Below are 14,715 nucleotides of genomic sequence, written 5' to 3'. Positions count from 1 at the left end.
GAGACCTGGTGGGCCTCAGCCTGATGGGCTCCTTCAACCCATTCCTGTTCCCTCATTCACCATCCTCTCTCCCCTGAACACAGTTGCAAAGTTAAGGAGAGGGGTAGTAAAAGCTACTCCTTAAGCACTGGCGAGGTAGGGGAAACGTCAGATGGAGGGCCCTTGAAGTTGCAGCCCCAGTGGCCTCTGGATACCCCAGTCCAAACATGCAGATGACAAATAAGCATGCCAAAACTTTAAATTCTACACTTTCAGGTTCCACTGATTTCAAGAACAGGGTTATTATACCTGGTGCTTATGGAGGTGCCCCCATTTTTGTGCTCTTGGCTGTGTACTGGGGCATGCTATTGCTGGGAAAGCATATTCTATACTTATCAGTGACATTGTTGTAGATAAGAATTTAAATTACTGAAACTGAAATTGTTTATACTCACTGTTGGCAAAAGGCTCAAATTCACTCATCAGCAATGTGGTACTGAAGACGGCATTGCCATTGACACTGACTGGCGTTTGTAGATAAATGGTATACATGTCGTTTTCATTGAACATTTCTTCGATATCGAAACTGCAGCTGTACTCATTCTCCACGTCACTTTTGGCACAGAGTTTACAGGTATAGTTATATACAAAATCAATGTAGTCACTGGAAATAAAATAAAAATAAACATTAAGGGGCAGATTTATCAAAGGTCAAATGTTTTAAATAGTAGTTTAATGTGAGTGTGATCACATTTAATTAAATTCTATTAGATTAATGGACAAGAGGAGCAATGGTGTATTTCGGAAATAAAATGGACTAACCACTCTATGCAATTCATCAACACAGATGGCTGACCTGTTGTTATCGTTGTGATATGCTTTTTCTCCTGTGTGAGTGTTTTGATGGATTTAATGCATTCGAAATGAAAACACAATTTGTACTTATTCCTAACTAACATTTTTGCCTTCACTGAATTCAACATTGCATTTATACAACATTCTTTGTATTAATGTCATTGTTTGGGGTTTTAGCAAAATTTGTATCATGGCTAAATCACAAATATGGAAAAAAAATATTTGAAAGATTAACTGATTAACTGCACCGGAGCACCCCATATACATTGAAGAAGTGTAAGGAGCTTGAAAAAAGAAACACTTTTCCAAATACAATAATCTAAAATAATGCATACAAATGCATTGTTTATTAAAATTAAAGACATTGCCTACTTGATCACTGAACCCGGATCAGACGTGGATGACCCAGTAATCAACATTCACTCACATAACGTTAAAGGTTAACTAAAGGTAGAATTTCTGAGGGGTATCTAACTGCTTACCTGATACCTGCGCTCCTGTTCACCAAACTGCACAGGCACAGGGTATTTTTGTAGACGCTTATGATCACCATCTTCTATGGCTTTTTTCATCTTCTCTTTGTTCCGGTCGGAGCATGGGCAGCAGAGTGAATATCCAGTCTTTTCACTCCACCGCCAGGTATCAGGTAAGAGATTATAAACACTAGGGGGATGCCTAACAGGACCATCATCAGAATTCGCAGAGCCCTGTATGACAATATTTTCTGGGCCCCATGGTCCCCCACAAGTTAAAGTAAAAAACAAATTGGTGGCCAGGGATTAAAAAGACCATTAGGTATCATTGGAACTTCCCTTTTTTCTTCAAAGAAGAAGACTCCCTCAGCAGCTTCAGCTTTTACTTTGACTCCTTTCATCAGCTTTAGCTTATACTTCAGCGGTGGTGGTTTTGGCTCCTACTTCAGTGACTCAAGGGCCCGGCTAATCCTGGAAGTGCAGCATGGCCAGCCCCCCTTAACACCTAAAAATAACTGGGCCAGGAGCGATTATACCCAATGCCCCCCTAAAGCCTAATAGTGATGTGCAGGTAAGGGAAAAACCTTAAAAAAACAAAATGTTGCCAAACCTTTGTATGCTACTTCTGCTCGCCCCTCTGGTTCCAAAATTGGGAATCTTTGGAACAGAGGAGGAGTGTACTTTTCAGTCTGACTTGCACTCAACCTAAATCCACAATGGTTGTCTAGACTTCAACCTGAACTTGCCCGACTTGTAAACCTACACATATGCAGTATAACATAAATCGCTGGACCGGTGCATACTATCCAGGACATATGCTTTTACATAAAGGAGGAGGGGATTAGCAACCCCCTATCCCAAAGGAGAATTATTAATAAAAACTTAAAGGAACTATTTTTGCTACTCTGTTGCATTTGGAAATGTGTCTATTTTCCAGTAGGGAATTAAATTCCAGTAAGAAGTGTTATGATGTGTAATCACAGCATTGATCATTGTGATCACGGTGTATTGATTTTGCTTTTACCTGATTACAAATAGTGAATATGGTCCTTCTCCAAGAAACTCTCCTTTGGACCAAGTGCAGTGCATGGTAGTTACATAATTCACATAGCAGCTCAGGTTTCCAGTGGAGAATGCTGAGACACACAAAAAACAACACATTCATTTTCCAATGCTCTTTAAAGTAAGGGACAATGAAAGTTAAAAATATTAGCAATACTTTAATGGGTTTGTTAGGTAGATGTCCTGAACCAAAAGCACACAACTCTACAATGATACTAGGGGCAGATATGAAGAAATATCCTCCTGTATCTCAACTCTCTTGTTTCATTGGTTCTAAAAAATGATCAGCCACTACACTTACCCTATGCCAACGGTAGGGCCATGAAAGAGGAGCCCAGACAGTAAGTAGGGATTGCACTGTGGTATGTAAGTTAGGAATAGAGCTACTGACCTTTGAACCATGGGCTTTGAAGGGGTGGCCTTTGAGTTAACTTTTGGGAGGTTATTTATCAAAGTCCAATTTTTTTTCTGGTTGGACAATTTTTTCATAGAAAAAAAACCCTAAAATTTTTCTTGATTTATTAAACCCGGATGGTCTTAAAAGTCAGAATAAAAAAGTACTCCAACTCTGACCTGCTGAGTTCATGTAGAAGTCAATGGCAGATGTCACGTTGATATCCTGATCTGCTATGGGTTTCATTCAATAATCGAAAGATTTAATGGTTTTCAGGGGTCAAATCCGAAAAAGTCTCAGTTTTCAGCACAAAATTCCAAAAATATGCAGTTTTCAGTAACAAATCTGAAATTCTTTTTTCCTGCACAAAAAAAGTTTATTGATAAATAGGGGAAAAGTTGGTTTGGATTTGGTTGGTGTAGTCATCAGTAAATAGAGAAAATGTTTTGGATTTTGTTAAATAACCCCCATAGTGTGTTACAGAATGACCAATTCTAAGGAACTTTTCAACTGGTCTTTATTTTTTCTTTGTTTTTTAAATATTTGCCTCCTTCTTATGATTCTTTTCGGCTTTTAAATGGAAAAAAACTGAACTGAAACCTGAAAAAAAACCAAATGCTCTATAAGGCTATAAACGTATTGTTATTGCTACATTTTATTATTCATTATTCTTTTCAGGACCTCTCCTATTCATAATCCAGTCTCTTATTCAACTCATTGCATGGTCGCTAGGATAATTGCAAACCGAAGAGCTGCTGAATAAAAAGCTAAATAAAAACCACAAATAATAAAAATTGAACACCAATTACAAATTGTCTCAGAATAGAACTCTCTATAAAATCACAAGTTCTTTCTAAATTTTACTAATACCCTGTATTAATTGAACAAGAATAGTGAGGCGTTATTGCTCTTTAAATGAAGAGGTTCCCAAACTCTTGGGTTGGCCCTGCTAGGGGGCCCAGTGTTATAAATGGCCACTAAACCTAAATAACAAGTAGGATAAGGTTTAGATTTAAAGCTAGATTGCTGCTAGTTTACTCTGGAAACTCTACAGCAAGATGTGCAATCCTCCACTTAATAATTTGCCCCCTGCCCGACGGTAGGCTTACACAGGTACAGGTCTTTGCATTCCACAAGGGAGCATAAGGAATTGTACCACCCCCCCCATGAATACAGTGCTACCTGCATTGGGCATCACTGTATTCTTGACTGACAAATATATCCCCTATCTTATCCCCTGACATGCCCATCATTCAGACAAGTACTCAATGAAACTCAAAGACTACCTCTGGGAGCACCTGGATAACACCTGAAATGGGAACCGACACTTAAATAAGTGTAACAAACTTTAACCTACATCACCTTAATACCCCTCCGAATTTTGTCTGTATGTTACACTCCCATTTAGACTGTAAGCCCTACAGGGTAGGGTCCTCTAGCCTTTTGTTTCCTTGACACTGAGCACTTAATCTGTATTGTAATTATATTTTATATTTATGTGAATTGTATTTCTAATAATGCACTTATTGTTACTTTTTATTTCAATGACCCCTTGTTTGTTACTACTAATTTATTATTTTGCTGTACAGTGCTTTGTCCTCAAGGAGCGCTATACAAATAAAAATATACATACATACATACAAGTACCCTGTCTACCACTTTTTATGTTTTTGTCCCATACATAGTTTATATTTGCACTTACATGTTCCATATACGTATGATGCTAGATGTGCACATAACAGCAAACCATGTATTCCCATAATCTGTAAAATATCAAAGCAATTATGGGTTTTCATAATTATTTTTCACTTAGTATGCAACCAGTGATCTGTAGATAAGATAAACACATGTTAAACAGTTGGATAGGACAGATGGTTGGACATCTCTTTGGGAAAGGATCTGGTGGGATAAAAATGTTAACGGATGCCCTTTCTGTGCTGAGACAAGATACATTCAGACATGATAGCCCTAAGTATATGATGTCTGCTTATGTGCCACCCCAACTACCCACAATTTGTGTTGAATAAATAGGAGTGTTGCATTTAGGGCAGGGTTATTTGAGATTTCCAGTGAACATCAATGCCATATTGCTATTATATTTCATCCTTTCAAAATATATCTTGAACATATATGCAATGTATGTCATGAATGAATTAAATGATGATAATTGTACAGAAGGAGGGAGAGAAGAGTTGATATTGAAGTTAATAGAGACGTATGCCTGCATCCTATCTCCTATAGGATCTTTAAACCTGCCAATAGACATTTGGTTGACCTTCAGCAAATTAATGATTGAGAGACCACTGGAAAGCCACCATACAAGGGCCAATAGGCTACTGACTTTATTACCATGTAGTACTTAAACAGCCAGTTCCCCTTTGAGATAACTTTTAGTAAGTTAGAGAAATGCCAATTTTGAGCAGGTTTTCAACCGGTCTTCATTTTTTTTTTATATATAAATGATGATGAGGTTGCCTAACAAAAGTAACATTTTAAGGTGACCTTAATTATCTCAAAATTATTTTCCCAAAGCTGCTCATAGTCCCTCATACATAGCAACTACAAGTACATTAGAGGACATTATAGACAAATAGCACAAGTACATTAGAGGACATTATAGACAAATAGCAGGGGACCTTTTTACCCATAAAGTGGATCACCGTACCAGAGGCCACCCCTTCAGACTAGAAGAAAAGAACTTTCATTTGAAGCAACGTAGGGGGTTCTTCACAGTCAGGACAGTGAGGTTGTGGAATGCACTGCCGGGTGATGTTGTGATGCTGATTCAGTTAATGACTATAAGAATGGCTTGGATGATTTCTTGGACAGACATAATATCAAAGGCTATTGTGATACTAAGCTCTATAGCTAGTATAGGTATGGGTATATAGAATTTATGTAAAAGTAGGGAGGGTGTGTTTATGGATTCTGGGTTTTCATTTGGAGGGGTTGAACTTGATGGACTTTGTCTTTATTCAACCCAATTTAACTATGTAACTATATACCCTGCCCATTAGTAAATTCCTTTTTATTCATGCTTCCCTTTATACTTACACATCTTTTTACGCTGCTATATAATTGTAGCATATAAACCAGGAGGATCTCTGCAGCCATAACCAAAGAAATCATTTGATAGGTAAACAGCTTAATTAAACCATAGAGCTGGTACATTTCACCTGCGTAACAATAACAGGATGGAAAGTTCTTACCTGCTTTAAGAACCCTTCCCTGCTTCCTCTGTTCAGTGAGTGTCTGCTGAGAATTCACTTGCTTATTATATCACTGGCTGATAATAATCATTGTCTCATTTCCTGGGTATGAGACATAAGACAGTATGTAATTAAAACAAAACGATAATAATAAAATATATATATATATTTGGAACTCGATTTTACTTTTTTAGGGGACCACAAACAATAGTGTAAATATACATTATATATTTTGCTGGGACCACAGTAAACAAGGTAAAATGCACAAAAACTTAAAATCAGGGTATGTAAAATTGAAGTTTCATGGTATTGAGAAGTAGGGGTAACTTTTAGTTTATCTAGGAAAAGTAATATACAGGTATGAGACCTGTTATCCAGAATGCTCAGGGACCCGGGTTTTTCCAGATAATGGATCTTTCTGTAATTTGGAGTTTCATACCTTAAGTCTACTAGACATTAAATAAACCCAACAGGCTGGTTCTGCTTTCAATGAAGATTAATTATATCTTAGTGTGGACCAAATACTTCCAGAAAAAAAAAGTAATTTTTAAAAATTTGGATTATTTGGAAAAAAATTGAGTCTATGGGAGACGGGCTTTCTGTAATTCAGAGCTTTCTGGATAACGGGTTTCCAGATAACGGACCCCATACCTGTATATATACTGTATATTTTCTGGACAAGCTAAGCATTGTAAATCTTTATGTAATTTCACATCTGTAACAACTAAAAAAATATAAAGAAAAAATAATAGAATAATTGTGATATATCAGAAACATATTTTATTATATGCATGAAAATGCAGGTATGGAAAGCCCTATTGAGCAATTTAAGTAAATTAATGACGTCTCTGATGCAGAAGTGTAGCTATTTCTACAAAAGGAGGGAGTTGATCATGAAGGAGCATCACAGAGGTACAACAGCGCATATGTTGATTTTGATTAACGTGATACTGACACTTGGGGGCATATTTATCAAAGGTTGAAGGTCAAAGTTAAAAAAACTTTGAACATCGAATTCAAAAAGACCAATCGAATGGAGGTCGAAGGTTTTTTGTGGTCGAAGTGGGCCCAATTCAGCTTACTTTGAATCGTACGATTGTACATTCGATTTCAAGTCTTTTTAACTTCGACCTTCGATCTCCCAAACTCCCCCTATTGCCTCCATACAGGTTGTAGGAGGTCCCCCATAGGCTAAAACAACACTTCAAAGTTTTTTCAAAATCTAATCGAGGTATGACTATTCCCTAGTCGAAGTACACAAAAAATACCTCGAAATCGAAGTTTTTCACTTCTAAACTTCACCTCGACCTTTAATAAATCTGCCCCTTGGGGGCAGATTTATCAAAGGTCGAAGTTAAGGTTCGAAGTTAAAAACTTTGAATTTCGAAGTAATTTTTGTGTACTGTGACCATCGAATAGTCCAACTTCGATTCGAAGTTGAAAAAAACTTCGAAATTCGAAGGTCACATTTTTTTTGAAGTACTGTCTCTTTAAAACTTCGACCATTCGCCACATAAAAGTTGCCGAAGTGCTGCTTTAGCCTATGGGGGACCTCCTAGAACCTGTATGTAGGAAATTGGGGGAGTTTGGGAGATCAAAGGTCGAAGTTAAAAAAACTTTGAATCGAAGTAGCGCTACTTCGACTCGTAGGCCCACTTCGACCCCAAAAAACTTTGACCACCATTCGTTTTGGTCTTTTTGAATTCGAAGTTTTTTTAACTTCGAACTTCGACCTTTGATAAATATGCCCCTAAATCCACTCTTTAAAATATTAATGTACTTTATGGGAAAATTTGAGTTTTTTTTTACTATAAAATCTAAATTTTTCATGAAAAAAAAACTAGAATTTTTTAGGATTTATTAAAGCCCAATACTGCAAAAAGCCAGAATTCGAAAGTCCAGCATCTCAGACCTACCAAAGTTGTATATACAGTAAGTCAATGGAAGAGGTCCCTATCCTATTTGGAAGTTTCTGTGGTCAGCGCTGGAAAATACGAAAACTCGTATGATTGAGGTTTTCACTCTATTTTATCAAGTTTGTCCCTGATCTGATTAAATCATGCTTTTTTTTAAATACTGGAAAATTTGGGATTTTTAAAAATAAGCCCCAAAGTTACCTACAGTATATGACAGTTTTTCACTTATAGTTCTGCTTTTGTAAGTGTTACGTGAATTTCCAAAACCTGACTGTTTTGCCAACCTGACTGTCCCTTTTTAATCTGTCAGTTACAGTTTCTAATGCTAAAGGATTACTGCTGCACAAATATGGAGCCTGTCAGTAGCTTTGTCTATCGTACGATTGCTGTCAGGTGTAGAACAACGGCTGATCTGTTCTTTAACTACTTCATTTGGTCGAAATGGTAAGACTTTGTTCTGAATGGTTAGTGGCAGGTCGGGAGATGGGAAAGTCCGATCGTACATTGATTCGTACAATCGGATCTTTGTGTCTTAATGGTGTTATCTGTTATCCACTATTTAACCTGTGCCATATAGCCGTTTTTCAATTTCCGCCATTGCTCCACAGCAGCTTGTTTATATGAACTATAGTAGTGTTTCTGAAGCAAACACATCAGTTTTACCGGTGCAGGGCAACAGTACATGATATTTTCATTACTTTAAAACACTTAAATTTTTTTGTGTTGCTGTTCCTTTAAGTACTATGTTGAGTTCACTTGCATCCCTCAGGAACAAAATACAGGAATATTACATTTAATTAAAGTCAGAGTGGATAGACAGACACAGCCTGTAGCTTATTAGCCTATGTAAGGGGGCCTCCCAATGTCTTCCAATCAATATTTGGATAAAGATCTTTTGGCCAATTTAAAAATCCACTTGGGGACGGGGTGCAAGCAAACACTCGGGCTGGATATTATATGTATGGTTCCTATTATTAAAGTGTTTTATGCAAGACCAACATTTTTTACTCAAGTCAAGTTCAGCTTGCTTTCAAAGACAGACTAACTTATTTTCTAGTCATAACTAAATCTATGCAATTTTAGCTACAGTATGTAGAGGAACTGCTATCAATGCATCCTGGCCATCCACTTGCACCATGATGATGATGTTCTTCAATGTGCCACCTTAATGTCCCTTGCAGTATAATTCAGTGTCAGCCACAATGCCATTTTTTGTCTTTTTCCTTGCTGACTTTTAATTCAAAGGCAGAAGAGGCATCTTAATCTTATTGCCTTCCATTGCGTGGAAACATGTTTCAGATTTCTAGAGAGATAGCAATGTGGGCAGACTAGGGAAACAACTCTCATTATCTACTATCAGATATTTTAGTGCTGAAAGTGCAGTGAATATGAAGATATTGGTAATCTTTGTAATATGCACATTTCTGCTCTTATATAATATGTGGAATGAACCCCAAAGTAAAAAAAGCAAGCCTGTAGCGCACCATGTAAATGCTGATGGATATATTATGACACTTGCTGACTTTGAAGAAAGCTTAGGGATGAGGTTTTGCCTGAAGTCATAAATGTGCTAACAATTTTGAATTTTCTTTAAAAACTAAACTTACTATACATGTGTATTCCTTCCCAGCTATCCTTATCATTGAAATTCTGTGACAGCTGGAGATTCTCAGATTTATACTGCCTCCTTGTGGCATTTTTGAGGGCTGATGACAAATAGTACTGTTTACAACCCCTAAAGGAAGAGGAAAGTCTCAGTTGGGGGGGGGCGGTGCCAAATGTTAGACACCCTCAGTGGTTGTAATCACTTACTTGATACCCCTCGCCGGTGCTCCAACTAGAAGCAGAAGAATAGGATTGCTTCATGGTACTGGAATAAAGTTTCCCAGGCCAGTGCTCATCTGGTTGTGCAGGTGCCCTGACTCTGGGATGGCAGTGGATGTGATCTGCTTAGACTTTACTAAAGCATTGAATTACTTTCTCCTATCTTTGCAAAACAAATTTTCTAGTCATAACTTAATCTATGCAGATTTAGCTACAGTATGTAGAGGAACTGCTATCAATGCTTCCTGGCCATCTACTTGCACCATGATGATGATGTTCTTCAATGTGCCACCTTAATGTCCTTTGCAGTATAATTCAGTGTCAGCCACAATGCCATTTTTTGTCCTTTTCCTTGCTGACTTTTAATTCAGAGGCAGAAGAGGCATCTTAATCTTATTGCCTTCCATTGCGTGGAAACATGTTTCAGATTTCTAGAGAGATAGCAATGTGGGCAGACTAGGGAAACAACTCTCATTATCTACTATCAGATATTTTAGTGCTGAAAGTGCAGTGAATATGAAGATATTGGTAATCTCTGTAATATGCACATTTCTGCTCTTATATAATATGTGGAATGAACCCCAAAGTAAAAAGCAAGCCTGTAGCGCACCTTGTAAATGCTGATGGATATATTATGACACTTGCTGACTTTGAAGAAAGCTTAGGAATGAGGTTTTGCCTTAAGTCATAAATGTGCTACCAATTTTGAATTTTCTTTAAAAACTAAACTTACTATACATGTGTATTCCTTCCCAGCTATCCTTATCATTGAAATTCTGTGACAGCTGGAGATTCTCAGATTTATACTGCCTCCTTGTGGCATTTTTGAGGGCTGATGACAAATAGTACTGTTAACAACCCCTAAAGGAAAAGGAAAGTCTCAGTTGGGGGGGGGGCGTGCAAAATGTTAGACACCCTCAGTGGTTGTAATCACATACTTGATACCCCTGGCCGGTGCTCCAACTAGAAGCAGAAGAATAGGATTGCTTCATGGTGCTGGAATAAAGTACCAGGCCAGTGCTCATCTGGTTGTGCAGGTGCCCTGACTCAGGGATGGCAGTGGATGTGATCTGCTTAGACTTTACTAAAGCATTGAATTACTTTCTCCTATCTTTGCAAAACAAAGTGTCAAATAATACACAATTAATGGTGAAATGAGTAGAGGAGATTAGGAGTAAACATTGGCATATACTGTATATCAGGTCACAACACACAAGGGATATCATTTGTTTTAATGGACAAATATTAGCTATTATGGCTTTGTGGCTTTTTCACTAATCTGCCCATAAATTACACAAATGCAATTAGCTGCCATTTTGGTCACTTCTGACTGACTTGTCAGTAAAAGGCAGCCGTGCTGACCAACCTCTCATGTTGGAAAATCCCTTTGGACAAGTGCCTCATATAGTCATATAAACAATATATGATGAGCTTTATTTGACCCACAACCATAACCAAATGAGGCCAAGTTGCTAAACAGGCAGATCTTCCCCATTGTAGACAGCGTTAGTGAAAAGCCAAACACATTTCCTGCAGTTTTACAATTATCACTTTACTGTGTGGTTTGCTGCCATGTTACCAAGTTGTGTGCATAGACAAAAGAGTATTGTGTATTGTCTATTCTTTTATAAGTGAACCCCTTTGTGTTGGGATTTTCTTTATTTTACCAGTTACCAATATGTTAGTGCCATGTGAACTTCCATCCACCGTCTTCATTCACATTCCTTTAATTAGTTTTTTTTAATGAATGCTCATATTTGCCTTTGTGCTAACAATACATAGTTCTGTATTGTAGTTCTGTATTGTCAAGTGCCAAAACACCTCCCTCTAACCTTACTACACAAGAGAGGAGAGCGCTCAGTTCTCTGAGTAAGGACCCGAACATCACTATCCTGCCAGCAAATAAAGGGAGATGCACAGTTGTGCTCAACACAACTGACTACGACTGCAAGATAACCACACTACTCAGTCATGCAATACATATGAACCCTTAAAGGGATACTGTCATGGGAATTTTTTTTTTTTCCAAAATGAATCATAGTAATAGTGCTGCTCCAGCAGAATTCTGCACTGAAATCAATTTCTCAAAAGAGCAAACAGATTTTTTATATTCAATTTTGAGATCTGACATGGGGCTAGACATTGTTAATTTCCCAGCTGCCCCAAGTCATGTGACTTGTTCTCTGATAAACTTCAGTCACTCTTTACTGCTGTACTGCAAGTTGGAGTGATATCACCCCCCTCCCTTTTCAGCAGCCAAACAAAAGAACAATGGGAAGGTAACCAGATAGCAGCTCCCTAACACAAGATAACAGCTGCCTGGTAGATCTAAGAACAACACTCAATAGTGTTCCACTGAGACACATTCAGTTACATTGAGAAGGAAAAACAGCAGCCTGCCAGAATTAATTTCTCTCCTAAAGTGCAGGCACAAGTCACATGACTGGGGGCAGCTGGGAAATTGACAATATGTCTAGCCCCATGTCAGATTTCAAAATTGAATATAAAAAAATCTGTTTGCTCTTTTGAGAAATGGATTTCAATGCAGAATTCTGCTGGAGTAGCACTATTAACTGATGCGTTTTGAAAAAAACATGTTTTCCGATGACAGGATCCCTTTAAGGAAAGACCCAACCAGCGGTTACAAGAAAAAGGTGATAGCTTGCCTACAACAACTTGAAAAGGAGAAAACCATTGATTGAGTTTTATACCACTGCCTGTAACCCAGAGAAGCCACACCATGCTTATACAGACTCCCCAAGATACACAAAGAAGGAGCCCCACTAAGACCCATTGTCAGCAGCATAAATTCAGTGACATACAGCATTGCAAAATTCTTGGCTAACATCTTATCCACGTTGGTAGGCAATACAGTGCATCATATCCAGAATGCCAAAGAGTTTGTAACCAAGATTCATGGCGTTACACTAGAGGCAGAATAAACAATGGCATCATATGATGTCACTTCATTGTTCACATGTATACCTACGACAGAGGCAATTGAGACTGTAAAAAATCGACTGCAACAAGATAACACCCTCAGCAGCAGAACGAAGCTCATTCCCAACCAAGTATGTTTGTTGCTAGATTTGTGCCTTATCACCACATACTTCAAGTACAAGAACCTTTTTTAACAAACTTGCCTTTTTGGACTGTTTGATATGCATCCAAGAGGGGGGTAACTTGAAGACGGAAGTATACAGGAAACCCACTCATACGGATCAATATCTGTTGTTTGATTCCCACCATCCGCTGGAAAACAAACTGGGTGTCATTAGAAATCTGCACCACAGGGCAGTATGTGTGGCAACTGATACAGAGTCCAAAGACAAAGAGAAAAAACATCTTAGAGGAGTGTGTGGCTACCCAGACTGGGCCTATTCCAAAACAGCAGCAACTAAGCCCAACATCAACACCAATAGAAATAACGGCCCGGAGACACATAGTAGGCGAAACATAGTCATCCTATATGTAGCTGGAGTGTCAGAGAAACTCAGGAGGAGTACCCCAGCGGTTTCAGTTCAACCAACTCTTCACACATCCATTCATGCAACTCTCACAAGTAACACAAGTAACACCTGTTTCTAGGACTAAAATACAAACAAAGATACACAAATGTCTTAATAACCCTCCCGGCAGACCCATAATTTCAGGCATTGGGTCTTTAACTAGTAATCTTTCAGACTTCCACTTACAAGATATAGTACAAAATCAAGAGTCATCTCTTCGTGACACAACCCATCTTCTAAATAAAATAATGAATATTAAATGGGAGGAAGATTTTGTCTAGGTAACATGTGATATTACATCACTATATGCTAGTATTCCAAATGCGAAAGGGATGGAATCTGTTGGTGAAATACTAAGGAAAGAAAGTGAACATTCAATACCCTTGCAGGAGTTCCTTGTAAACAGCATTAATTACATTCTAACACATAATTATTTTCAATTTGTCAATGTATTTTATTTACAGTTGCAGGGAACAGCAATGGGTAGTAAGTTTGCACCTTCATACGCTAATTTATTTATGGGGGTATGGGAGGATATCAACATTTGGAAAAATGTTCAATATAAGGAGAATATTGTGTTTTATACTTGCTTCATTGACGATTTGTTGTTTATATGGAAAGGGGATGTTGAGAGAATGATTTTAATTTGAGATTTTCTGCAGAGGTGAAGAAGGACAAAATAGATTATCTTGATGTCACATTGTTTATTCAGAATGGAAAGGTTGAAAGTAAGGTATACAGGAAAGCCACTGATAGGAATGGCCTATTGCATGCCAGCAGTGGGCACTTCAAGGGCTGTGTTAAGAACATACCAAAGGGACAGTTACTCAGTGCTAAGTGGAACTGCTCCAGGGAATCAGATTTTTTAGAAGAATGTCAAGTGTTGGAAACCAGGTTCTATGAGAAAGGCTATAGGGAGGAATGGATACAAACAGCACGTGAGTCGGCATCTAAAACAGACAGGAACGTTTTATTAAAGGCCAAGCAAGGGTCTAAAGAACCAAATAAAAGGGCGATTTTTTGTACCAGATACAATGAAGCAGGTGGACATATCAAAAATATTATCTTAAAACATTGGCATTTGATTACAGCAGACCCCATTTTAAACCAGTTGCCTATTGATAAACCCAGGGTGTGCTTTAGGAGGGCACAGACCATCAAAAACATGTTAGCCCCATCCAGGATTTGGGGAAATAGGAGACATGAGGCACCACAACACCACTTTGGTTTAAAAGGCACCTTCAAATGCCAAGTAGATGTGGTGCTTGCTCATTTGTTATGCCCAAAAAATATATAAGCGATGAACTTCCTAGAATAGAATTACTAATTTTTCCTCTATTTATGTTGTATATTTGATTTTATGTCCTTGCAAAAAAAATGTACGTGGGTAGAACCAAAAGAACTGTAGGAAGGAGAATCAGTGAGCACATCCGCAATATCCGGATAGCTAAAATGAACCATAGTGTTTCCAGACATTATAAAGAGAGCCACAAT

At 38.0% G+C, this 14,715-nt stretch overlaps 1 protein-coding gene across 1 annotated transcript in view; it reads right to left on the bottom strand.

The window, feature by feature from the left end:
- The window catches only part of LOC121399013 (interleukin-9 receptor-like), a 36,568-nt gene that overhangs the window by 8,999 nt on the left and 12,854 nt on the right, over positions 1-14,715 (bottom strand). The window contains exons 2-5 of the mRNA XM_041578766.1: positions 5,973-6,074; positions 4,466-4,526; positions 2,332-2,443; positions 435-643 (exon numbers count right to left, since the gene is read on the bottom strand). Of these exons, the coding sequence (XP_041434700.1) occupies positions 435-643; positions 2,332-2,443; positions 4,466-4,523 (379 nt within the window). The 5' untranslated portion in view covers positions 4,524-4,526; positions 5,973-6,074. The remainder of the gene's footprint in view (positions 1-434; positions 644-2,331; positions 2,444-4,465; positions 4,527-5,972; positions 6,075-14,715) is intronic.

Source organism: Xenopus laevis, chromosome 9_10S, assembly GCF_017654675.1.
Source record: "Xenopus laevis strain J_2021 chromosome 9_10S, Xenopus_laevis_v10.1, whole genome shotgun sequence".
Lineage (NCBI taxonomy): Eukaryota > Metazoa > Chordata > Amphibia > Anura > Pipidae > Xenopus > Xenopus laevis.
Note: the sequence above shows the minus strand (reverse complement) of the source record. Positions and strands in the feature narration are given on the sequence as shown.